This window comes from Thunnus maccoyii, chromosome 14 (genome assembly GCF_910596095.1).
Source record: "Thunnus maccoyii chromosome 14, fThuMac1.1, whole genome shotgun sequence".
Lineage (NCBI taxonomy): Eukaryota > Metazoa > Chordata > Actinopteri > Scombriformes > Scombridae > Thunnus > Thunnus maccoyii.
In genome coordinates this window covers 30,822,435-30,849,785 of record NC_056546.1, presented here as the reverse complement: position 1 = coordinate 30,849,785, position 27,351 = coordinate 30,822,435, and the positions used below count along the sequence as shown (strand labels likewise).

Sequence of the window (27,351 nt, the reverse complement as noted above, 5' to 3'; positions counted from 1 at the left end):
GTCATCCAAACTGGTCAAATCATGTGGATATCTTCCAAGTTACAGTATTTTTAGGACAAATTTCCCTCTTTTGTTACTATCCTTCTGCTGCAGCTCAACAGGGAAACACTGTCCAAGGAAACAAATAGCTGAGACATTGGTCTCTTTATATTACAGGTGCTGCGTGTCGTAGTAGTAGGTGAAGTTGTGCCAGAAATCCATTTCATTTTCTATTGCAAAGACTTTGGAAGCTATCCACATGATTTGACTGTCTCAGACTGCTGAAGCTTCATACAAACAGAATTGTTGTCCTCAATCGTTTACATTGAAAGCACATTAGCAAAGGGATCTTTTAATTCTACTATGAACAGGAGGAATGATTACAGTGAGGAAAACCTCTTTCTGTGCTTATTTGGGCACCTAAATGTTGTTTTAAGACAGACTGTTATGAACATATCCTTTATATTTTAAGGCTGCTTGTGTATATCCTCCTCTAAAACCAATCTAGAAGTTTGGAACTCCACTAGTGGCAACCAGAGGTCTATTATACCCAACAGTATGACCAAACAACATACTTTTATGTCATTAAATTCTTGCAGCCTATCCATTATTGGGCTTTAAAATGTAAAGTTTTTTCCGAGGGTGGCACTGAAGGAAAGTTCATTTAAATCATGAGGTCCTCAGCCATAACTGAAGCAGGGATATTGCAGTTTACGAGGTACACATCTTTGCTCCTATGCTGGTGATTTCATCCCTGCCACTTACATATTGAATCCACACCACTGTTTTCTTTATTTCTGCAAGATGTTTGCAGAGGAAGCAATGGAACACTCTAAAGGAAAATGTACAAGCTGATCACCACTGTCCTCTGGTTATGAGTCAAAATTGTATACATTACTGCTGCAATCCAAAATTCTAAAAAAAAAAAAGCTTTATGGCTGGTAAGTCTTCAACATGCCATTTAGACAGATACTGTACATAATCAGAGTTGCCAGTTTTGTAGTGTGCAGACTGCTCAAAGGTGTTTTAGATGTCTGTTATTAATGTTCTAAACATGAATGTTTAGAACACTTGCCAATGTGAATTATCTTTGAAACTTTTGAAATATTATTCATGACCTCAGTGACACCAGCAGATTGGAGTTGTGTTGTACTGTGTGTGTGTTTGTGTAGGGATATAAATTCATCTTATTGTCCCTGTAAGTGTGTGTGTGTGTGTGTTGGGTGGGGGGTTGGTGACAGCTGTGCACAGATTAAGGCTAAGATTGTCTTGGAGCAGCTCCGTGTGTGTTTCTGTATAATGCTGTTTGCATACGATTCATGTGTGTTCTAAATATAAAAGTACATTTCTATGTGTTTGCAGTACATGTGTGCAGTTGTTATGGAGTGGTAATCCAATTGTTTCTCACTGTGTGCTAATCTCTACAGTGTTGTGAGATCACTGCTGTCTGCCAACTCCATCATCAGTGTGGAGTTCTACAGGCTTGTAGGCTGCACGCTGTGACAACTTGATGCATCCATCAACCAACTTCACAGTGTGTCAAGTTAGAGACCATCATGCTGCTCCTTTTTTAATGCACAACACCCAGTGAAGCTGCATCAGAAGTCACTCCATCTCACAAAGCCACACATTCACATTTAGCAGGCTGTCCACAGAGGGGAGCTGTTCAGTTAGTGTCAGACCAGTTTGACAAACACTGACCTGAGACACCTGTTACGAAGGAGAGACAACAGAAGAAGTGTAAACATGCCGGTGAAGATGTGATGATTTTAGAGATTTTTTTTTTATTATAGATTTTTTTTTTTATATCTGCTGTCTTCTATGTGTGTTTGAGGTCTTACATATACCACATGTTGGGAACATCACAATGTAACCTCAAGTAGATATGAAATATTCAAATAGAAACACAACTCAGCATGTGGCTGTACAGCATGAAATGTTACTTCCCTTACTGATTATCTATGAACCATAATATTAATGATTTTATTTATTCAATTATTTGTCTTATCATTATTATCTTTCACATCATCATTATTATTCTGTCCTCTTCCTGCATTTGATTTTGATGAGGCTGCTGGCTCTCTATTGTAAAGCCTTATGACTGAGTATTTCTACCATCAGAACATAACATGAGGTAAAAAAAAAAAAAAAAGACGAAGTGTCCATTATTTCCAACCTCTCTATGTGTTTATTAGAGATGATACAGTGTTGGCCTTTTTGACATTTATACAAAACAAACAGAAAACAACAAGACAGCAGCTTCTGATTTGTCTCCATACAAGCTCTGTTGTCTGCTCTCTTATCCGGTGACATCTGTGGGTTACTGTCCTCAGATGGAGACAAGAGTGTGAGTGCGTGGGGTGACGTGTGTTTAGAATTCTGTGTTGGGCTTTCAGGAAGATATCTGACACTTGATGAGCTTTCTTTCTGAGCTTTTTTTTCTTTTCAGAGGGTGTGGTGCTGTTACTGACTGATGTGCCCCCCCCCTCCCTTCAGTCAAACACATCCCACACTAAGTTTTAAATAGCCCTGGTCCAGAGCTGCACCTCGCGATCACAGTATGTCAGGGTCAGAGTAAACAGCTGCTGAACTATTTATAACTATTTACACGGTGAAAACAGTTTTTGACTGATGACAAAATAAATAAAATACAAATTTTAGACTTACTAATACTGTCACTACTGTCAAAGTTGGTAAAGTTCACTCTGTTCATTTGAGCATGTGCTGTATTTGTTTCTTTTAAAAGGGCACTCCACCAATTCTACATGTCAAAGTCTATTTAGTAGTCATGGTTAGTATTACTCAGTTGTAAAATTTCTGTGTTTCTGAACGAGTTGAGTCTGAGAAAATAACCCTGATGATGTCATAATGACACCATCAGGAATATTTCCATTTGGGACTGGACATTACAAACTGTAGAAGCGATGTTTGATTGATGTGGTTTTTACCCAGCAGGGAAGGTCTAATTGAAAGATGTAACCAAACTGATTTATGGGAAGTGTTGTAGTCGGTAGTTGTTGCAGGGGAGAAGCCTCCAGTCAGAGCCATGAACACTGCTAACTGTTTTAGCAGGAAGAACACTGGCTACCAAATACAGCCAATCCCACTCACCGTATTATAAAGAGCTGAAGTGAAACCTGAACTTCCAGGTTTGGCCCACGAGTAGGAGAACTCTATTCAAAATCACACACATGACATTTAACTAAAAATACCTACAATTGAATCTTTTCTGTTGTGTGGTTCGCTCCATGTGTCCAAAGAGAGTTTATTTTTCCAAAAAACAATGCCATGTGGTTAAAAGTAAGTATATAATCTTGGATAAATGCTGGAGAATGGAGTCATCATTTGAAAACCATCTTTACCTCAGTGAATAAACACTGTGTAATAAAGCTGCTGACTGTGTCCCTCACAGGGTCGAGGTGTGAGATGCAGCCTGGACCAGAGTTTGGTTTTAGCTGTGTACCAAATCTAAGCACATGATATTTACACTGACCTGTCTTCATACTGTATCAGCTAAATCCATTATATGTCACTACAGTAAGACTGGAAAACTGAGGATAAAAGCAGCACCCTGGCTGTTAGCTTGACCTGCAGGTAGATGTGTGTGTGTGTGTGTGTGTGTGTGTGTGTGTGTGTGACCAGGATATGGACTATGTGTCTGTCTAGTTTAGGCTGCTGTCCATTCTGTTTCCCACCTGCTCCCCAACCCTGTCATATACAACCACTTTTTAAGATGGACTGCTTTATAATCATCATCACATGAGACGTGCATGTGTGTTTGTGCATGTTAGACCTGTACTGTCTCCAGTCATACACTCTACATCCACAGGGTCTCATCCTAAGAGTTTCTCTCCTCACATTAAGGCTGTCTGAACCTCTGGATCCACAGCAAACTGATGTATACAGTGTCAGCGATCCGTCCACACACAGACTGAGGCTGTCCAGTGCAACAAATCAGGAGTAGGAGGGAGAGTCCTCTGGGATCCTCCTCCAACAGTGAGCAACATTGAGAAAGATCTCATGTTGCACTGTCGTCTTCTGTTTGCCACGGAACAGGAGCACCAGTCACTACAGCTAAAACTTTGAAGCTCTTTTCGTGGTGCTGTTCATTCTAGATCAGGGTAGTCCAGTCTAATCCAGAGCCAAGTGTTGGCTCACCCACAGACTACAGTTCCGGCTTTTCTGTGCTGTGTCTGTGTGTGCGGTTGTGGCCTCAGCTCCAGCTGGTGCTCTGGAGTTCTTGGCGGAGCCAGGACGGCAGCGGTTGTCCCAACCGGTTCAGCAGGTGCAGCAGCTCCATGTTGTGCTCATGGTAATACTCAGCCAGAAAGGCACGAGACTACACACACAGACAGACATTGAGAAAAATCAAAGATCAGGAGAGGCAAAATCCTTTGAAATGATATACAAAAGTTAAAAGTGTCACTGTCATTTTTAACAAACAGGAAATAATTTACTGGGGACCATTTTCTGCAGCGCATTAATACACATTTGGTGCTCTACTGCAGTGCTTCCTAAAGTGGGCGCTGCAGCCCCCTAGCATGCCTTAGAACAGGCCAAGATGCTGCAAGATGCACTGATTTCCATTTTTGTTATGGTGCATTTGAATAATGTTTCACTATATTAAAAAAAGTGCCGACATTTACTTGAACTACATTTTTATATTATGTTTTCAAATATATAAAAACAACAGTCATAAGAAATGAACTAGAACCACCACACTGAAAACCTTGTTTAATAGGCTGTTATGCTGCAGCAAATCAGATTACAGCTCACAGTTGCCAGGGTTGTCATAGAAACATAACATGCTTTGTAGCTCCTGAGCCTGCTCACATGTTCCATTAGAACGCCGGTAAATATGTCTTTTTATGTCATCATACACCTAAAAATTTTACTTTTCAGAAAAGGAGAGGAAAATTAAATAAATAATTTAACCAGTCAGCATACCTAAATGTATTTATTGTTTATTTAAATAAGTTGAACGTTTCTATGTAAATGCACACGGCTCCTGAGCCTAAAACTACTGACTTTCTTCTTGAATGTGTGAGAATTGGCCTATATTATTTCACTTCATACTGAAGTTAGAGCATACATGTCACATGACACAAAACTACACTTGATATTCATTGCAATCAACAGTATCCATCAACAGTTGGCATAAAAAAAAGTCTGATTTTTACTGTGGTTGAAAAAAGATTTTTAAACTCTTCTACTCCATCAGTCCGTCACGAGTGGAAAATTGTTTTTAGAGACTCATCTGGCATGAAAGATCAATCTCAACGCCTTAAAATCGTCTCTTTCACAGTGTTTCCTAGTTTATTAAACTGATTTTGTGCTTAAGAGATGATTGAGATATTAAATGTATTACAATGTTATAAAGCGAAACAAGACATGCATCTCTCTCTCTGCATGTTTGACCCCATGCTGCTGCAGCCTTTAAGTTAATCTGACAGCATTCAGTTCAGACTTGTGTTGTGTTAAAAGTGTTACAGGTCTGACCTTGTAAGATTGCCGTTGTGACTTTTACCTACAAGTGACCAGGATGCTTAGTCAGACATGAGTCCGACTTGTTAAACTGCTATCAGATTACTTAAAGGGGCTAATGAGTGACGTAAGGTAACAACAATGTGAGGTGTAGATGTACCTCAGGACTCATCTCTGGGTACTTCCTGCCTTTACTCTTCCCTAGACACTTGGCTCGACCTCCTTCCACCCGCTGACACCAGAAACCTTTGCTGTCATCGTACCTGCAGACATACGGTATGTTATTTCACTATGCAATAAAACACCTTTCACACATGGTATATGGAAACACTGCTGGGTTCATATCTCTGTTAAGTAAAGAGACAAAATGTTCCTTTAAGGATACAGTTTCTCTAGATTAACAGTGTGGGGATCACTGGTCATTGTGAGTGTGTTACAAACATTAGAGCCTGGGTGTAGTTGAAGATGGGCGTGACACCAAGGAATCTCTGGATTCCCTCCATCACCAGCGCTGGGTTGGACCGCAGCAGGGCCCCGTCCACGATGTGCAACTAGAACACAAAAACACACACACACACACACACACACACACATACACACACACACACACAGTATCATCTTGTATCTGGACAGTGTTGAATGATATTTTGCTAAGAGAAGAACTTACAGCTGTGTCCATGCACATAAAAAGGTTGAAAAGTATCCTTCTGTAAGATGAGATTATTGTTCTTTTTTCGGACCAAACTGATCCTGCTCAGGCAAATACCATCCAACAGAAACATAGCGGATATATAAATAGCACCTGACCAGTGACATCATATTTACCTAATTGCATCCACTGGTCTGACTAATGAGCTAACATTAGCTAATTATGACCTGTAGGTGTAATGCTACTGCTGGCTCAAGAGACACTACAGAGAGGTGGGACCTGCTGTGAGACAGGGTAACCTTTTTTTGTTTTTATTTACTTTTTTATTAGGTTTTCTTTTAAAGAACACATATAAACACGTATGTGCCAACGGGACACAAAACACACATACACACACATGAATAAATAAAACTAGAAATACCGCCTCTGTCAACTACTCTAGTTGCAGTGTACATCCATATAATATTTGTAGTAAAGACTTTGAAGGAACTTAATAAAAGGTATAGAGTGTCTTGAGTTACAGCCAAAAACGTGTTTTGTGAGGTCATAGTGACCTACACATTCATATCAACCCAGTCATTTTGACCAATTTCCATCGAAGATATCAATTTGAGTTCTAAGTCTAAGTAAGCATAGTCTAACTTAAGTAACAACAATCAACAACAATCAGGTCCGGAGGTGGTCAGGGACACATTGTGACCACATTGTACACAAGTGTAAATGCAATTGCACTCCACATACCACAACTATGTGGGCGGAAATACGTAATTGCACACGACTGCTCCAAACCAGTAAGGTAGCAGCCATTAGCCAGTTAGTGAGCTAAGCTACAAGCAAGAAGGCAGCAAGAAAGCTCTGGATATTCAAGACATTCGTGGATGGATTCAAGACGAGACCTAGTGTCATAACCAACCAATCCTGGCTGCAATGTCAACAAAAAATTAAACAAATGAAACTGGCATATAAGGATATGAGACGCATTTTAATGCAAGATGTAGAGGAACTCGATGTTACTACCAGCCAGGATTCCCCCAGGAAAGTCTAAGTGAAGATGGTTGGTTTTAATTTTACTATTAGAAAAGATTAACCTTAGAAACTAGATCATCTAATTGATCACCATTTGTGTGTAGATTTAGCTTGATCTCATTTATTGACTAAACTAAGTCTTCCAAGTATTTCAATTAGTTCAATATGACACTTTAAATCATTTTGCAACCAAGCTGCAATCATACCAAGCCCACAGTGTATCAGTATCACCTTGAAGGTGAAGTGTTAATATGCCATTTCTACACATTTTTCTAATTCTTGACATCTGTTTTGTAAAAACACTTGGATGGAAATCAACTGCTGACTATGACAATGAAATGGACTGTTTCAGAGTATGCTCCACCATTCTACATGTCACTTGCTGTAGTGTGTTACCTGGCTAGGCTGGTAGTGTTGCAGCCATCGTTCAAGGTGAGCAGCATATGACCCGGGGCTAAGGCAGCGTCTCTGTAGGGCCAGCATGTCCCTGGGGGCCGAGGGGCCTGCTGTCACCACTGCATGGAAAGTGTTGTTGAGGGCTGCAGGGTCCTGGTGGGCCCTCTGGTGCTGTTGTGATTTACAAATATACAAACACATAAACCAGTGAAGTTAAACAGTAGAGAGTTTGAGGTGCTGCAAGGAACCTGCACAGTCCTACAGTTTTTCCAGCACGGTGGATGATCTTGCAGAGTGTGTGATGATCCTCACCTGGTACCAGGAGTAGGCCCTGTCAGACGGGTTGATGAGCACTGCAAGGATTTTGGCTCTAGGTAGCAGGGCAGCAGCTCTCTTAGGAGCTACTTCTGTGTCAAAGTAGTTGGCACTCTTCTCAAACATGAAATCTGTGCTGACATTGGAAGGGAATGGGAAGAAATCCATGTACCTGAGGAGAAGACAAAGAGGAAAAGTAGCAGTTACATAGTGTATTCATAGTCCCAGGCCATCTCAATTTGTTTTACTGTTTTAACACTTTGAATAACAGTGGAATAATCAAATATTTGATTACATGATACAAGCTGGCAGCCCATTTGTCTGTACTAACCTGCTCAGGCTCTGTTGGTGAACACAAGTTTTTGAGTTCTTACAGAGATTATGGATTGGATAAAGGTCAACAACCTGGCCAGGACCTTAACGTTGTTGTTTTGTATTGGCTTTATATACAGGGTCATAGTTTTGTTGATTAATCAGTTACTGATTGGGTCTTTAGCTTGTAGCTTTTGTGCCCATGAATGTAGGCCTTGCTAACAGACGTCCCATATTTCTACCTGATGCATTTTTGGATGTTCCTTAGCAATTAGTAAAATAATAAATTGAAAGAACATAGTTGAAAAACTGAGACCAATTTTCTGCTTTTTTGGCATTTGTGGAGGGAAATAAAAATAAAACTTATGGCATTAACTCTACATGGACATTTTATGTGGTGTTGCTTTGAATGAACTGCACTCTCCATATTAAAGGATCATTTTTCAAGTCCTTTTTAATAGAATATCCACATGCAGTAAGGATGCTGAAAGGGTTATCAGTCACTGCATCTTTTAAGGTATCTTCCAAAGTTACAATCTTTTTAGTAGATAAATCCTTCTTTGTGCTTCTCTGGACAGTGTTTTCTTGCTGAGCCGTGACAGGCTGGATACATCCTACTATTCCTATGTAGGTTTGTTGCCGGGACAGAACACTGGAAATAAACCTTCACACAATGACCAGGACAATGACAGTCCACACAGCTCCGTCATTCATTTCAATGAGACCACTGTGTTGACGCAGCACCGATGCAGCACCGGATGGTCCTGAAAAACCCAGGACCATCCAGCAAAAAATGTAAACCTGGCTCAACATTTGCTGTAATACTATCACACCGCGTCACACTGTGCTGGCCTGTAAAATACATGGAAAACCACATTCCTGGTGGATTACTTTGTGAGTAATCCAACTAATGAGTGGGGTAAATGTACCTGGGACAATGATTGTTGCTGTAATATCTTTCCAGAGTGGTAAAATCTTGTCTAATAGAATGTTTTCTATCTGAGCACCCTGTGAGTCAGACTGCTCAAGCCTCATATCGGCTTAGCTCAACTTTAGAATGCATCAATTGAGGACTGTGGAATGTATCCCCCATCTCTTACATTGTAGGTGTATTGGTAATAGAACATTTAATGATCATTTCAAATAGGAAGAATGATTACAACAACCAGTAACTTCAATAGTACATGTAGCATAGGAGTGTTACATTAACAGACTAAAGCCTCTGTAAGTACCTGTTTAACTGAACTGAACCCGAGTTACAGCTCAAAGACATAAAATTGACTCAGGTTCCACTATAGGGACACAACAAAAAAAACCCTTATGCATTATGGGTTATTTTGTGTAAATAAGTGTGAATAACTCTTGATGCTGCGTTCAGAGGCTGTGTATTAAGGACTTTCTGAGGGGAGTTTACCAGTCAATCCCATTGTCATAGTTTGCTCCACTGAAGAACTGGATCTCCTCAAAGGTGGTGGGGCTGGGGAAGGAGCTGGTGATGGCTGGGTGGAGGCTCAGGAATGAATGAAGCGCTGTAGTGCCTTTAAGAAAAGACATTTATTATGAAAAAAGATTTAGACAAGGATACAGATAAAAACAGAGACAGACAGAGTTTGTACCTGTTTTCTGGGGTCCAATGACAAGGAACTTTGGGAGTCGGTCACAGGTCTTTTCTTTAGACCAGATATCTTTGTGTCTTTTGTCATGACAAGGGTTCTGAAAAATGACATGGTTCAATTCATTATTACTGAAGTGATCAAGAAATAAATAGACTTAAAGCAGTGCATAAATTCCAATGTTCCTGCTACATTCATTTTGAGTATCATGGCCATAGCCTGTGCACAATATTGCCTCCTTTATCAGTATTTGAATTCTGTCAGTCAAATGGCCACATGATTGTCACATCTCTGCTTTTTTGTCTTTTAAAAGAGTTTGGTGAAGATAGAATAGAGGCCGTTGCTTTTGCTTTCACCAGGGAAATAAATCTAAAGATCTAATGACTGATGTAAATTAACAGACAATCTGTCTTAAAATAATAATTAGGTCCCCATGTGAAGGTTGAAACAGGTTTTGCTTGCTTTAACCATCTTATCTAACCAACTTATGTTCATATTGGCCATTAAGAGATACCCAATTTAAGTAAGTAAGTAAATGATAGGGGACAAAGTTCTTGTTCTGTGCAAAATAAATAAGCTAAAGGTTGGATTTTTATTTATTTAAGCTTATATGAGGCTGAACAGTCTGGGTTAGACAAATCAAGTGGATATTTTCCAAAGCTACAGTTTTGAAACAAAAGGGGCATTAGAGTGGCATTTGATGGCCTTCTTCTTCTTCATCTTTTTAGTAAAAAACTCTCTGTGTTACTGTCCTTCCACCATAGCTTATTACAGAAACACTGTCTAGGGGAACAAAAAGAGGGACTTTGGTGCCAAAAACACTGTAACTTCAGAAGATATCCATTTGGTTTGTATAACCCAGACCACTGAAGTTGATCATGTAGCCACAATGGACTGTGCATTTTGTCCCCATCATTTCCATTGGAAGCATATAATGAAGGGATCCTCTAATGGTCAGTATGAACCAAAGGAATGATTACAGTGAGCAAAACCTGTTTCAATGTACATTTGGGCACCTGACTTTTTTAAGACAGAAATTGTTAACATTAAATCTGCATGAAAGAGTTTTAGACAAGTTCAACTTAGCTGTTCCTCTCAAAAATGTGTAATTGTGGGTGGCAGGTAATGTAGGCTAGAGAAGGGTAAGCCTTCTCGAAATTTACTGCTGGCTATTGTGCACCCTACACTGCATACTAGTAAAGTTAAAATAATGAAAATGCATGTGTAAGCAGTTCAGTGATTGAAAAGACAGAACATTTTATTCTAAGAAAATATTTTTCTTTTTACAAAAAACTCAAAAACATCTCCAACATCTATCAGCTTAAAAAAAAAAAAAAAGTGTGTATGTGTGTGTATGTATGTATATATATATATACACACATATATATATATATACACACACAAAAAATATATACTAGCCTGCCCTATATATATATATATATATATACACACACACACACACACACACACACACACACACACACACACACACACACACACACACACACATATATATATATACATATACACACACACAAAAAATATATACTAACCTGCCAGAGTGGGTCTCTCTCCTCAGGGAAAATCTGAAAGTATTTCTCAGCGAGGTGGACAGGGGGCAGGGTCTGCAGCCTGAGGTTGGTCCAACACTGGACAAACTTAACCAAAGACTCAAAGGTGTACAGACCCAGACGATCGTTGCCATAGTTAGACAGGTGGGTCATGAAGATACTGATCTGAATTGAGAGGGCACAATGTACTTTACAAGTTGGTTTATAGTTCGCCTGGAGTCAAATCTTAGGCTCAAACCAGCAAAGGTGCAGATTCAAAGTTAGCAAGATAATGACCAACAGCTGTTAAATTTACCCCAACTAACATCTCACAAAAGCGGTATTGGTTTATCAGATAAAAACATGTTGGCTATAACATGTTGGAATCACCAAGATCTTTTAGTGTTTCAAAGACATACATTTAGCCCAACAATGATCACAGTTTCATTCCTACAAAATTAGTTACATATATAAACATGCTCAACAATACAACAAAACATTTGTATTTTATCTAAAATATACCACAGGCAAAAGAGATCAGTTCAACTTATTTTATTTGATTTTCTGTGAATGTGTGTGTGTGTGTTTGTGTGTGTGGTGGGCGGGTGGGGTGTTGGTCCTTACAGGGTTTAGGAGGACAGTGAGAAAGAGTTCTCCTCCTCTGATGCTCTTGTCCAGCTCCTTTGAGCCTCCTGGGTATTCATTATAGAAGATTGTGTGTGTGAACAGACCACATGTCTGCCTGGGCAACACCTGAAACACACATGGAGATCATTAGTTGTTAGGTGTGTATTTGTATTTGTGTTCTTCGATTTCTATCTTTGTGAACATTTTTACAACTGATGACATTTTAGCTGTTGTCAAGTCTTCTTTAGGAATAGGACTTTGATTGAGAGTATGTCCCAAGCTGATCCAGACATTTTTTGATCAATGGGTAAAGGAAGATCCATATCCGATCCATTGTTTGCTCTAGATATTCCAGCTGTCAAATGCCTCATTGCACATGAAACAGCTCTGTGTTCAAAATAAATGAACAGGAACCAGCACTTTCAATTAAAGGTTTAATGTGTAAGAATTGACTACATGATCCAAACAAATAGGGGGCAGCATATCACCTACCTAATTTATTGTTATGGTATTTCAATATCGATCCAGCTTACTACGATGTGCTACGATGCCAAATGGCTCATGCCAACTTACACATAGCTGGTGCAACCCAGTGCAGTTTGTCGGATCAGCTGAGATGAACAGCTGATGTCTTCCTGGCTAGCGTCTGCAGCAGCTGCCGGCTGCTCTGACAACATCGGTGCAACTTTCCAAATAGGAGTTATTTGGATAAACTGACCACATATTGGGAATCTACATAGTTACTTTCTCACTTGAAAAAATATTAAAACTTTATTAAGTTGTATATTAACAGTCCTACAGCGAAAATTTCAACTATGTTCAGCCTGACTGCCATTGCTCCCGGTTGCTATGGGTAGTGCTACTTATTCTTCCTCTCATGTTGGACTGAGGGCAGACTGGACACTACAGTGACTCATTGTCACCCCTGAGGTACAAAGTGGTATTACAAGACAGTTCAGGCTGGGCGGGCTGGAGCCAGCTGGTTAGCATGCTAACTTTGGTCTTTGACATAACATCAAAACTGTTATTTCTTCACATTCTATTGATAATTTTAGTTAATTTTGTAATGTTTAAACTAAAATTCTGGCCAAATCTTACACATTACACCTTTAATGATAGTAAATGGACTGGATTTATAGAGGGCTTTTCTACCTTAACAGGCAAAGTGCTTTACAATTTGCCTCTCATTCACCCATTCACACACACTCACAACACACTCATAGGGAGCAAGTGAGATTCAGTATCTTGCTCAAGGACGCTTTGACATGTCAATAGGAGGAGCTGGGGACTGAAGTAGTCCTATTGTTTCTAAATCCATATTGTTGATCACACAGTATATTATGTTTTGTGATAAAGTCATCTAATCTCAAATAAATATTTTTTCCAGTATTTTAGAGAATTGTGAAAGCAAAGAAATAGGTCTGTAATTTCAGAGTATGTGTCTATCTCCAGCCTTATATATGGGTATGACTTTAGCCGTTTTCATTTTACTAGGAAAAACACCAGTTTTCAGAGATTGATTGCATATACATGTAATGGGTATCATCACACAGTCAATTATACTTTTGACCATCGACATATCAATGTCATTCCAGTCTGTAGACTTCTTGCTCTGAAATCCTTTAACAATGTCAATAATTTCTTTTTCATCTGTTCCCTTTAAAAAAGATCATGAAAATAAACTGTCAGACATTTTTCCATTTAATTTGTCATTTAGTCCCCATACTGTATCACAACCCAGTATCATGGCAGTCCACGTCACATGACTGTCAAGTTTCTTTTGGCGAAAACAACCAAAAAATGTCTGACATTTCTTTTATTCTCAGTGGAAAATACAATATTTTTTGGCATTAAAATGTGTTTTGATAACATATCTAATGAGAAATGTGCATTTTATTTTCAAAATCTTTGTTCAGTGAATGCATATGATGTTTAGTTTGTCGGTTATTATGACGATTTTTGCAGGCTCTCTATTGTTAGTTGCTATGGACGCTGCCATCACTGAAAACCACCTGGCTACATGTTGTTTGAATCATTGTCTTTGCGTTGTGTGAATCTGAGCTGTTATGTTATTTTATGTTTTATTTTCTGTCACTATCTGCTGAGACTTAATAAAGAGATTCAAAGAATGGAGGTCAATGGAATTTCCATTTATTGTCCTGAGAGCATCTCAAGTTTACATTTGAAAAATTCAAAAATGTCGCAGTTAATCAGGTTAATCACAAATCCTGCTGCGCACAATTTATTTCTGCCAAACCACACAGTTGCACAGAAAAAGACTACGTTTTATTATCACGTCCACATCTACCTTACTTTTGAACCAAAAATTGTGTCAGTGTGGAGAAAAGTATATCCATGGGAACATTATTGCAATGCATGTATTGATAAAAAACTGCGGACTGACCTGGATCCCATTGTGTATGAAGCCACGGCGGTATCGAGCTGGCCGCAAATGAGGGTATTCCTCAGTGCTGGTCACCTTGATGCTCCACACAGACTTCCAGGCCTCATAGAGCTGGCTGTGAACTGGGTAAACCCCAGAGTGGTGTGGAGCCACTGCATAGCCCATATCTGTTGGGATGCCGTGCTCCTGGAGAGGGGGAATGTGGAGAGATGATAGGATGAGGCCAATGAAGAGGGAACGGGGGGACAGGCAAGAAGGTAAAGACAAAGTTCAGGAGAGAAAAGAGGAATGACGCAAGGAAGCAGATACCATCCACCTAACATCTCTAAAAAGTTTAAATTCTGCCAATACTACCAGCCCTACTCATGTAGCTATATAGACTTTACACAAGCCATGTAGTGCCACACTTGTCTGACTATTTTTGTGACCACACACACAGATCCTCTTACTACAAACACCTTCAGCTGATCATGTAGCCACGTAGTTACATAGTGCTTTCACCTTCCATGTAGCCACACACTGTGATGCAGGCCATGTCCCCAGTGTATAAGTGGTGCTAACCTGAGCAAAGATCTTGTTGAGCCTCATCTGCTCAGCCAGGACACTGACATTGTGAAAGAGGTGAGGCTGCATGTGGCTCCACATGTGAGGGAACCACCAAAAGTCCATCCTATGTTGCAGCAACATGTCATCTCCCCGATCCTCCTCATCAGTACCTGTACACACACACACACACACACACACACACACACACACACACACACACACACACACACACACACACACACACACACACACACACACACACACACACAAGGTCACACATACTTCGTTTTGACATAATTAATGTGGCCCAAAATTAATTAATCGTGACCTCTAGGTATGCTTGTATGTGATCCAGCAGGTGTGTATCAAGAGTGATATTGACCTTATTAAGCAGACTGGGTGTCAACCAGACCTGACACATCTATGTTAAATACTGTTTGTATGTCAATGTTAGTACAACACTAAATATTTACACTGTCTGTTACATTCATTCAGTCATGACTTGCTGCAAATTTTTACAGCTGCAACACTCTTTGGTTTCATGCTACCTTACATTAAATGATTCCCAATGAGTTGCAATCACACCATAACCATCATTTGTTGTTCGTTAAGCTAACTCCTTTATAGTTTTATTAGTGAAAGGTTTAATTGGGTAAGTAAATGTGAGCTAGTGGTGAATCAATCCCAACAACAGAGGAGACTGGTTGTACTGGACAGCTCCAGGTGTGAATGTTTGGAACTGGGTGAGTGTAAACGGGGCCTTCCTGAAAGAGAGAGCCTGGCTCTCAGCAAAGTCTCCCTGGATAAATAAAGCTTAATAAATAAACTGAATTAATTCTTATAATCAAAACAATAATTCCGGGGAAATACTGTGCTGGTTCAGTAATGTAAGATCTTCTGTACCTGTGTGATAGAACTTTCCAGAAAATCCCAAGTTGAAGGTGAAATTAGGGACCAGTGCTCTCAGCTTGTTTTGAGTGTTGAGCAACGCCTGTGAAAGGATGACAAATACATTAACATATTCAATGACAAATTATTCTATTTCAGTGAATCCAGAAAATGATTAACCATTGTTGCTTAACCTCAATGATCAAACAAGGCCAACAATACTTTTTGATACAGAGAGAGAGATAAGAAATAAGGTATGCATCAGCTATTTTAAACTAAGCCAAGCACAGGTTAAAATGTACTCAAAGGCAGCATTTCCTACACATAAATACTACCTTCTTTACATTCAGCAGCTTAGAGGGAGAACTCAAATTCAATGTAGCTATTCCCTTGATTAACCTGGCCATATCCAGCTGCTGCTTTACAGACTTGTTACACCATATAATGTAGGCATCATACCCTATATGGTGACAATTTATGAGACCTTTCCTAAGTGGAGCAATTAACAACATAAAACTGCAATAGTGCCATTAATATATGTCTCCATGAGTGCTAACGCTTGCTTTTTACTTCAACAGACAGCTGACACACCTAATTATCCTCACAACATACAACATGACTCATTAATCCCAACACCACCACTTCCACACACATACTTGTGTACTATGATATAAGAAGAATATAAGTATGTACTTTCTTATATCACAGTAATTGCTCAACAATAACCATTTCACCTTAGCATCCCAAAAAGTTGCACATAATTTGTAAATGGCATCAACTTGCAATAACGTTTGAACTTCTCTGAATACTTTGTGCCCATTGTGAACCTGTAGGACTGTACTTCATTAATACACAGAAATAATTAGATCTAATTATCCTTGGATCTGTTGACACTAGTTGTGACTGTCCTTGAACTTTGGGTCCAAAACGTTGAACTACTGAAGACTTCTACTCCAGTTGTCTCCAGTTGCAAGAATACAAACCCATGTTCATTTACAGACTGTCTGGTGTAAGTGGCATGACAGACATACAATGATCCAGGAACAAGGGGCGGCATATTTTAAAGCTTTTCTGCCCAATTCCATACTGCCTTGGGAACCAATATCTGTATAACATTGTAAGAACGCAGGCCATATTGGTTTGATTTCTACACACAGTATATGTGTACGCAAATAATAAGGACACGGTTGAAGGAAAGATTTCTATATAAAAGTCAACCAATGGGTACGTCTGGCACATAAAGTGATGGCATAGTACAGTGGTGTATAAGATAACCACAGTCAGTAATAAAACTTCAGCTCATTGTATCTGACACAAGACAGGGGCTTTCGTGAAGAGCAGGTCACTGCAATCTAAAAAAGTTGCTGATACCAATTTTCTGCCATTTCAGCAATACAGAAAGTAGAACAATAATAAAATAAGGAACAAGTGGTATTAACTTTCAATGAAAGTTTCAACCAGGAAGCAAAGGTCAAGTCTATACAAGCAAGGATACTTGGAAGCAAACTATACTTCGTAATGTGGTAAACCACATTGTTAATTGCTTTTCTAGTGCAAGACACAATACTTTACTCAGTATTCAATCTGAACACACCTTATTATGAATTTATGTCCACATCCAGAAATCCACCGCTACATAATGTGAGAGGCAACTAAAGCCTGTGTCTGATCATTTAGGTCTAACAGGTCTCACTCACCTCCACGTCCGACACCTTCATACGAGTTCCCTCCTTGCCAACAAATATATCATCCACGTCCACCAGGATGTGGCGGTCCAAGGACAGACACAGTCTCTTCCCTGTCAGGTAGGCGATGGCGTCTACAAATACAAGCTTGTGAAGCCAGTAGTTGAGATTGTTCCCAAACAGAACTCTCTGAATGCCATCGTGGAGCCCCAAGTCCTGGACCACTGTGGCATGGAGCGCCCGCTGGGGGCTGGATCCAACATGTGCCAGTGCCTCAGAGGACTTGGTGCTGGCCAGAAGTACTGGTTCATAGGTAGAGTGGTTGGACTGGAAAATCGTCCAGTCATCCCCTGGTAAAGAGCCCTGCTCCACCTGGTTGGGCTTGGTGATATAGAGGAGGGGAGCATTGGGGTTGATGCGGTAGTCCCTGAGTCCCAGGTGTGAGTGTAGAAAGAGGGGAAAACCTTTGAGCTGTGCGCTGAGAAGAGAGTTTTCATTAGCTTTGAAAAAGCCAATGACACCTACTCCATACTCAGCACAGTATTTGTCCAGCAAGTCACGGTTCCATGCGTCCAGATTAACATATTTCAACACATTCTCATAGATGATCAGTGTGTAGCGTCCGCGGTTACGCTCTGTCAATGTGGGCATGTCACCTTTACCTGGAGCTATTTCCGTCCGGTAGCGGAAGCGGCTAGACTCTAATATAGCTACAATCTCCTGGCCCAGCTGGGAATATATGCTCTCTACAAACACCAGAACTACGGGCTCTGTCCTGGAATTGTCTACTGCCTTCACCTGCCGCAGTCGGCCCTGGCGTGGGGGAAGGAAAAGCGGTGCCCTCTGGACACCTGGCCCTCCGCCGGCAGCCCCGGTACTTGCTCCCTGCGACATACCTCCTCCTCCACCACAGTCACTGAAGGGTAGAGGGGGGGCCTCCTTAATTTTGGGGCTGTTGGAGACATAGTAAGCTAGGAAGGCCATGGACAACAAGCAGAAGATGATAAGTGCCAGGATGAGGCGGTGAAGCTCCAGCTGGCGGACACCTCGCATTAGCTTCCACACACCCAAGCCTGCACCTACCATGGTGTTGGAGGGGAGAGGCAGGATGGGGCAGCAAGCAGCAGCGGTGAGCAGGAAAGGAGAGCAGAGAGGTGGAGGAGGGGTGAGAGGAAGGGGGAGTGGAGGAGGAAAACCAAACAGTAGATACTGGCACTGAGCTGTGCTGAGGAATAGCCATTTACACTAGGTCACCATGGCCAGCATCATCCATTACCTGCTCTCCACTTCTAGCTTTGCAGCGTAAATACCACTCTCAGTTGACAGAATGGAGAGAGGGAGGGAAGGGTAGATGATTTTTTGATGGATGGAATGTCAAATACCAGTGGACTGAAGAGGGAGAAAGGGGAGCTGGAAGAGTAAAAGCTACCACAAGTGATCTCTGGACCTGATATTCAGGACCCAACTGGTCCTCAGACAGTGTTCAGCCTCAGTTGTCTGCTGCTTGGTCAGGTCTGTCTTTCAAGCAGCTTGTATGCAGGTGTAGCTACAAGTATACGTGTCCATCTGTAGATGCTTGTGTAGTCTCTCAGCAGTGGTAGTGTCTTTGCTGGTGGTCTGTGCTTCGGGGCTGAAACCCCTCCTGCCACCTAGCCTGCACATCCCAGATAAAGACACCTAGAGGATGAGGACAGAGAGGGGTGAGAGGAGGAAAGAAGAAGGGGAGAGAAGACCAAAGTGAAAGTTCTCAGTCAACATTCACTTCTTCTAGCTGTTGTGTACAATTCTGACATGTCTGCAGCCCTAAATGGCAGAAAGAGGTAATGCTAAATGTTGAGAACATAATCAGTTTAAGTAATCTTCCACCAAAAACTCTAAGGAGAATGGACTGAGTCTTTTGTAGAATGAGAAAGCTCTGTATGTATCACCTGGAAAACACTGCAGATCTTAAACCCCTCTGATCCAAATTTGAAGACCCCTGCAAGAGAGAGACAGAAAGGGGGGAGCAAGAAAGAAAGAGTGTGTTGGTAAGACTCCAACAAATTCCATTGTAAGTACAATAACAACTAGTACCACAATTAGCTATGTTTATGTTAAATAACATGGTGGAGATTTGCAGAGGCTTCTTACAGTTTGAGCAAAACACAAACTTTCAACATGAAGTGAAGACAAGCGGGGCCTTGTTCCTTTTATACTTACACTCACATTAAGTTTTAAATTAGAAGCAGTAATTCTGTACAGTTTAGCCACCAGCATAGCAGAATTAATGTTTAATTCTCTATTCTGTGATTATGACAATAAAGATTTGACTTGATTTGAATGATGCATGTGATACTAGAAGGCTATTTTCACATTTGAAAAACGCTATTTTCACATTGAAGGAGGAAAGTTTCTCTGATCTAGTTTGGAGCCAATCGTGGTCCAGTGTGCAACTTGTGATGTGGAAACTTGAAGCCTCCACAGCACATACATTGAGAATGGACTTTACAGTGAAGTACATGACATCTTGTAACATTTAAAATGCACAATATTTGCATATTCATTGATTCTGGATATTTCAATGAGGGAGAATAAGTACAGGTAAGTTTAAGAATTTCTAACCAGGTAATTAAACTTTTTTATGAAAAAAACATATTAGACAAATTATTATTCAAAACAGTATATTTATGTCTAGAGGGGATCTTTAAAAAAATATGTAATGAAACAATGTACCAACACAAACAATGTGATCTAACATTCCTTTGTGCCACAATCTAAGGAGACCTTAATTACAGACACTCTAAATGAGTCAGTTGGCTGGAGAATGATCTACTAGTGGATGTAATAATCGACTTGCTTACGGGATCATTATAGCTTAGGATAAAGAAGCCAGACACTCAAACTCCAATACAATTTATCAAAGTTTCGCAACACAGTTGCTTTCATACCGACCCTGAGTTAGTACACTGAATGCGTGGTCCTTCCTCCATCACTGCTATTCTGGTATGACAGAGATAAAGACTGTGCTGCCTTTGTAGGAGTATAGGAACCATGTGCATGAGCATGTACACATACATGTCACTTCGATTCTTTTGGCTCACAGTGCTAATTAAAGGAGCTTCCCACAGCATTGAGAAGCTCTGAGTAGTGTGAGGCATAACACACACAACATGCAGAAGACCCTCGCAATGAATCAGCTACTGTTGGGGCCTCAGTTAATGTTCTGTGGTGGTGACAACTCACTGCATGTGTGAATGTGAACTGACAGTGGAATGAATGGATGATGCTCCCAAAAGACTGAGGTGATGGATAAAACTTTAAGAATGGAGACACACAAACAACAGCTGTAAACAGTGTCAATGTCAGGCTAAAGAGGCCATTAAGTAAACCATTCGAACCATTTAAAGTACATCTCGTCACCTCTCTTAAAAACACTTTTTGCTTGTGACAAGGGGGGTGATGTTAGTGATAGCTAAAAACAAACTTCTTCCTAAATTAACAGGTTTCCAGTCATTTCTGCATTATGTGAAAATCCACTAAAACTTGCTTGGGAACAGAGGCAGTTGAGAACAGAGGATGTTTGAAAAATCGGTTTGGAAGAGCCTTCAAGATGATTTCAACATGTGAGTTTTGAGTGCCTACTACCAGAAGCGACGCTATGAAGAGGTACAGTACCAGTCAAAAGTTAGGACCCATCTACTCAATGAAGGGTTTTTCTTTGTTTTTACTATTTTCTACATTGTCGAACAATACTGAAGACATCAAAACTATGATATAACACATATTGAATTATGTAGTAAACAAAAAGTGTTAAACAAAACAAAATATCTTCCACAATATAGATTCCTCAAAGTAGTCATTGTTTGCCTTTATGACAGCTTTGCACACTATTGGCAATATCTAAACCAGCTTCATGAGGTAGTCACCTGGAATGGTTTTCCAACTGTCTTAAACAGTTGCCACATATGCTGAGCACTTGTCGGCTGCTTTTCCTTCACTCTGTGGTCCAACTCATCCCAAACCATCTCAATCGGGTTTAGATCTGGTGATTGTGAAGGCCAGGTCATCTGATCCAGCACTCCATCATTCTCCTTCTTGGTCTGATAGCACTTACACCTGGAGGTGAGTTTTGAGTCACTGTCTTGTTGGAAAACAAATGATGGTCCTACTAAGCACAAACCAGATGGGACTCCTCTGCAGCAAAGGTAACTCTTGGTCTTCCCTTCCTGGAGCAGTTCTCATGAGAGCAAGTTTCATCGTAACTTTGATGTTTTTGTGACTGCACTTAAAGAAACTTTCAAACTTCTTGAAGTTGTCCGGATTGACTCACCTTCATGTCTGAAAGTAATGATGGACTGTCATTTCTCTTTACCTCGTTGAGTGGTTCTTGTCATAATATGGATTACTACAGTAGTGGAATAGGGATATTTAATGTGTACCGACACTTCCTCAACACAACACAACTGATGGTCTCAAATGCAGTAAGAAGACAAGAAATTCCACCTGTTCATTAAAAACCATTCCAGGTTACTACCTCATGAAGCTGGTTAAGATAGTACGAATAGTGTGCAAAGCTGTCATCAGAGCAAAAGCTGGCTACTTTGAGGAATATTTGTTAACTACATGATTCAATATGTGTTATTTCATAGTTTTGATGTCTTCAGTATTGTTCTACAATGTAGAAAATAATAAAAATAAAGAAAAACCCTAGAAGGAGTAGGTGTGTCCAAACGTTGACTGGTACTGTATATTTATTAAAAAACAAACTTGTGGGACACACAATAAAGCAAACATGCACGTTGTGAGGGGGACTATGTGAATTTGGTAGTTTCTTGCTTTAGAGAAGTTGTGTATTTTCATAATGTACTGAAATTAACCAAAGGTTAAAACTCTGGACTAAAACTCTGAAGTCCTATTAGTGGACCTAAGAAGCTGCTATGTATATTATCTCCCATAACAGGAAAGTGAATTGACAGAACTGAAAAATGTTACTTCCAGGGGAGCTAAAATTACTATGTGTATCCAGGGAAAGGACACAGTCATTCAAATCAAAAAGGGTTTATTCCTTATCCCTAGACATGTTCAGCGTATTTCATTTATGAGACATCTTGTGCACACTGTTATCAAGCCTGCAATCAGAATTTCAGTTTTCTTCCAATTATTCTACAATTAATCAAGTAATCAAATAAGAATACTTTTAAGTATCTTTTTGAAGACCAACAGTAAATACGAGATCAATTAAGCTTACTTAATTGGTCTCTATAAAATGAACAGTTATTGGTCCATAAAAATGTGTTACCACATTGTATTAATATTTTACAGTAGTAAAAGAGTTTTCCCTGGACTTTATTTGAGACAAAAGTGGCAAAGGCATGAAAATGTGCGTGATGCAGCGTACACAGTTTGTGCTCACACCTTTAGAGTGTGGTGCGCTCAAGTGAAAAACGTGACGATTTGACAGACAAAAGTGTCCATAGGGATGTAAATTTTATGCCAAGATAGAACAAAAATATGAACAATTAAGGTTGTGACAAATGACAGTGTCTATTTTGTAAGCCTGGGACAACATACTTATCTCCTTATCACGATATCTGGGTGCTGATTCGATTCTGAAATGATTCTTGATTGCACAAATAGAAAAGGGGGGGACTATTTTCAGTCTCTTGCTCCAGTGTACTGTGTGCCAAACCATTCACTGGTGTCCTTAGTCGACTGAAATACAATATGAAACATAACTGGCAGATAAGATAAATGGTCCGCAGTCTTTTTATTTTAAAAAGTTAACTGCATTAATTTATGAATTAAATCAAATAACGCATCATCTATGAGAATAAGAAACTGAGAGGGAGGCAGAGTGCTCTCCTGTGTTGTTATTAACGTCATGTCTTAAGCAGTATAGAGCAGACAACTCTAGCGTATGCATGCTGTAGACTGTCCAGGTGCTGCATTGCACACAGTTGAGTTCCAACTTTCTTGATCGATCAACATCACGTGCCTGAATTTTCAACAAAGGTAGCCCGCCTTTGAGTTAGATAGGCAGGGAAAACCCTGGTAAAATAAAATAAAAACGCCATAATAAAACCATGACCTATAAGAAAGTGGTTCAAACACCAGATGGCTGATATATACGCAGATACTGATATATCAGCAAGTATTATTAGCAAGCTAATATCGGCTTTTTTACAAGTGTGTCCCTGTGTTTAAATTCATTCTGCAACATAAAATTCACTGACATTCTGCTGTGAACTGCTATCAAGTTTTGTTGACCAAATACCAATAGAGCAACTTGTCTGGGCTGTCGTTGCACCAGTCACAAACGATAGAAAACTATGTAGATTGATGTAGGGCTGGGCAATATATTGATATTACGTCAATATCGTGATATGAGACTAGATATTGTCTTGGATTTTGGATACTGTAATATTATGATATGGCATAAGTGTTGTCATATGGTAAAGTAATGTCTGTCTGCTGTTCTATTATTTGCCTTTACCCACTTAGTCATTATATCCACATTACTGATGATTATTTATCAAAAATCTCATTGTGTAAATATTTTGTGAAAGCACCTATTGTCATCCCTGCAGTATTGTTGCAATATCGATAGGGGTATTTGGTCAAAAATATTGTGATATTTGGTTTTGTTCATATCTCTCAGCCCTAATTTGAGGTCAAACAAAAAAAGTCATCCATGGTAACTGTGTCTGTGTGTAGTGATCATCTCTTTTGTTGTGCTTTTTAGTTGTGCTTTGACTGGGTTACTGTTTCAGTAGTTTGGAGCTTCAATTCTGAGCACCCTGACTAGGTAGCCGCTGGGCAGGCTGGCAGAGCTTGTCACTTTGTTGTTTTGCCCTTCTTATTTTTGATAGTAATCCTGAGTGGGGACACACTTCAGTGTATTGCAGTTGGCTATATCTCTTGTCTTCTGTGATGCACTGAGTTCAGCGTTTCAAGTTGCCTTGAGCTTGGCAAGCCACTGAAGACTAGCTAGGTTAGTTAGCCATCTCGGTAGGCAGGTAGGGGTTAGGGTGCCTCTTTACAGCTTGCTCCCCTAGTGTTTGCACTTCGCACAGCAACTTGGTTGTGATCTCTTCATGTGAGATGAGTCTGCTTTTTGTTTGGTCATTTGAATGAGTTATTCGTTAAACGACCGGTGTAACACTGGCTTCTGCTATTGAAAAAGGAGCAAATTTATAACAGCTTCCAGATTCACTTATGTGACAACCATTGCATTCATAGTATAAGCACTTGAAAAGCAACTTATAGGTTGAATGTCTTACTGGATTTCTAGTTCATGTATCATGGAATATATCATGTTAAAAGTTAATCATTTTAAATGGATAAATTGCAATTTTTCCCAAATTTTCAATCTATACTCAATAACCCATAATGACAAAGTGAAAACATGTTTTTAGAAATTTTTGCAAATTTATTAAAAATTTAAAACTGATTTTTCATTTATTATACTGCATATTGTATTTGAATTATTCCTTTCTGACAACGCCAAAAATGCACCTTTTAGCCACAGGGTGGCAGGGTAGCCTCAACACTTGAAACAACACAAGTTAAGTTTTACAATACAATATATACATTTACAACTTATTAACTGCATCATCTGCTTCTTCTACAGGCTTCTTCTGGCAGTGCTGCATTGCAACCATAATGATACCTGAGAGGTAGCAAGCACCAGTGAAGTTGAGGTACGTTAGGTGGTTTGCTGCAAAGGTGGCTGGGTTGTCTGCGCCATCAAGGAGAAGCCATTGTAGAGTTAGCAATTTCAGTCAGTCTCTAAACATGATTTATTATTTGAGTCAGTGCATGTATCAAAAATGATATCACTGAATGTGATCTAAACATTTTTTTCTAATCAGTATGCAAATGTTAATTTACACAGTTCTACTGTGTGTTAACATTGGTACATTAGAGTCACATTGTAGCCTTTGGACCTGCATGTGTACCCGGCTTATCTAAATTAAAATAAAGAGCAAAGTGTACTGACTTGCTTGGACTGACTTTCCTTCCACGGGGAAAATGCCTTTGACTCAACATTTCTGGGAATATCTGCAAAAAGAAAAGGATAAACAGGGAAAAGGCTGTGACTAAGACAAATAGTGGACATAAAATACTGAAGAACCAGCCAGGAGAAAACAGTATTCAAAATACAGAAAATGGGGTGAGATATTGTCTTTTCCTTAAAAAATGTCATGGTCTTCTGGGAGTTGTTCTTAATGATTTTGTGACCTTCTGACCTTCCCTCTATCATGAGCATCAGTTATCATAGAAGCCAAAGCAGATAATAACTGGTAACAACTTGGTTTGTTGAGAACATTAACATGTGCATTGTGAAACTTTGCCCGTGTATTGATTTTTCTCCCCACTAACTCATACAAGTGTCAAAAGGGTATGCACTCATACATTTCTGCACTTTGTACAAACAACTCTGTCTGGTGAATAATCTTCTGCTCCACATGTTGGGCTGGACAGAACTACTAAAGGATGTGGAGTTGAGAGAATACTCACACAGCAACAAGGTAAAAATGTAAGGCAGGTTTGCTTTTTGTGTTCTTTTAAAACCAACGGTGTGCATCTTGGGCTAGAAATTAAGATGAAAAAGTTGGATAAAAGTTAACAAAATTACAGGTAAAACAACACATCTGACTGCAGTAATGAAAGAACCAGCACGCCTTCGACTTTAAGGCACAGAGGCAACCTAACAATTAATGGGACTGTTACACATCTCCTCAGGCTGTACAAGATATACTATTGCTTCTGTCTCATCATCACTCCAGGAGAAAACTATAGAATAAACTGCTGAACTGCTGAAACTATCTGAAGGAAATTCACACAAACATTAAAAGGACACAATAATTAGGTCTACACAGACAAGACCTGGACCAAGGCTGTAACCCAGGACTTTTGAGGACACAGTGCTAACATTTAAGAGACTGAAGGGCTATGTTTGCAAATTTGAATATGGAATAAGATGTTGAAATCCAACTAACACAGCTGGTTGTAGTGGGCCAAGACACCTGACAATCAACCCCAAAACATTATCGTTGTGTGTAAGCTTTAGTATCATCTGAATAGAACAATGATTCTCGAAATGTCCACTATGACACACCTTAGAAGAAGTGACATTTATTATTGACAAAATTATGATAAATGTTCTGATGGTTCTCAATATTTTTTGTAGTCCCATTACAAAGAATGTCTCCAGAAAACAAACAGCTGAACCTCATAACAATGTTATTTAGTTTGGCCCTGCCTTCTTGGGCTCTGATACCAACAGCTGTTTCTTTATCTTTCTACTTTCATATAAGCATTAGCAGAGAACTGACTGATGACACAAAGAGGGCTGCAGAACATACACACTCATCACTTTTGTGACTAATTGTTGGTCAATATGACCCAAAAAATGATCACAATATATTTTTAATACAAGACAGTAATGGTATATGTGCAGTATATAATACAGTATGTAATTGTTCCCTCAAGTGTCAATAGAGTCTGGTTTAAAAGCAGCACAAGACTCTGGTAAGTGATTATTCCCTGAAGTTATTATCAATAAACTATTAATATTAGTTTGACAGAACAATTTTAACTCTAGGTCCACTTACTAGCTTTTCCTAGAGATTTCAACCACATCTTTCTTCAGCAGGTGGGGATGCTCAGTTGTCATTATTTGACCTCTAAGCATGGAACTTCGATCACATGATAACAAGACACTCCAGCTGCAGTTGAAAGCTCTGGAAAAAGCTAGTAGTTGGATCTTAGGTGTAGAGTTTTATATATTTTTTTATAAATTATTTATATTTATTTTATATTTATTTCATTATATTTATATATTTTTTTTTATTATATTTATATTTTGTCTACTACTGTTTCCAAGATTGTGAAT

General features: G+C 39.6%; 1 protein-coding gene across 6 annotated transcripts in view; it reads right to left on the bottom strand.

Annotated features, from left to right (window-relative positions):
• Window positions 1-2,140: 2,140 nt before the first annotated feature.
• The window catches only part of ndst2a (N-deacetylase/N-sulfotransferase (heparan glucosaminyl) 2a), a 45,145-nt gene continuing 19,934 nt past the window's right edge, over window positions 2,141-27,351 (bottom strand). For all 6 annotated transcript variants that reach the window (XM_042432961.1, XM_042432964.1, XM_042432959.1 and 3 more), the window contains 15 exons: window positions 25,453-25,514; window positions 19,403-19,452; window positions 17,487-19,151; window positions 15,805-15,892; window positions 14,917-15,071; window positions 14,356-14,541; window positions 11,949-12,077; window positions 11,328-11,510; window positions 9,778-9,874; window positions 9,576-9,699; window positions 7,847-8,021; window positions 7,535-7,705; window positions 5,905-6,014; window positions 5,624-5,726; window positions 2,141-4,318 (listed from right to left, as the gene is read on the bottom strand). In XM_042432961.1, coding sequence (XP_042288895.1) covers window positions 4,193-4,318; window positions 5,624-5,726; window positions 5,905-6,014; window positions 7,535-7,705; window positions 7,847-8,021; window positions 9,576-9,699; window positions 9,778-9,874; window positions 11,328-11,510; window positions 11,949-12,077; window positions 14,356-14,541; window positions 14,917-15,071; window positions 15,805-15,892; window positions 17,487-18,560 — 2,721 coding nt within the window. In that variant the 5' untranslated portion in view covers window positions 18,561-19,151; window positions 19,403-19,452; window positions 25,453-25,514 and the 3' untranslated portion in view covers window positions 2,141-4,192. The remainder of the gene's footprint in view (window positions 4,319-5,623; window positions 5,727-5,904; window positions 6,015-7,534; window positions 7,706-7,846; window positions 8,022-9,575; window positions 9,700-9,777; window positions 9,875-11,327; window positions 11,511-11,948; window positions 12,078-14,355; window positions 14,542-14,916; window positions 15,072-15,804; window positions 15,893-17,486; window positions 19,152-19,402; window positions 19,453-25,452; window positions 25,515-27,351) is intronic.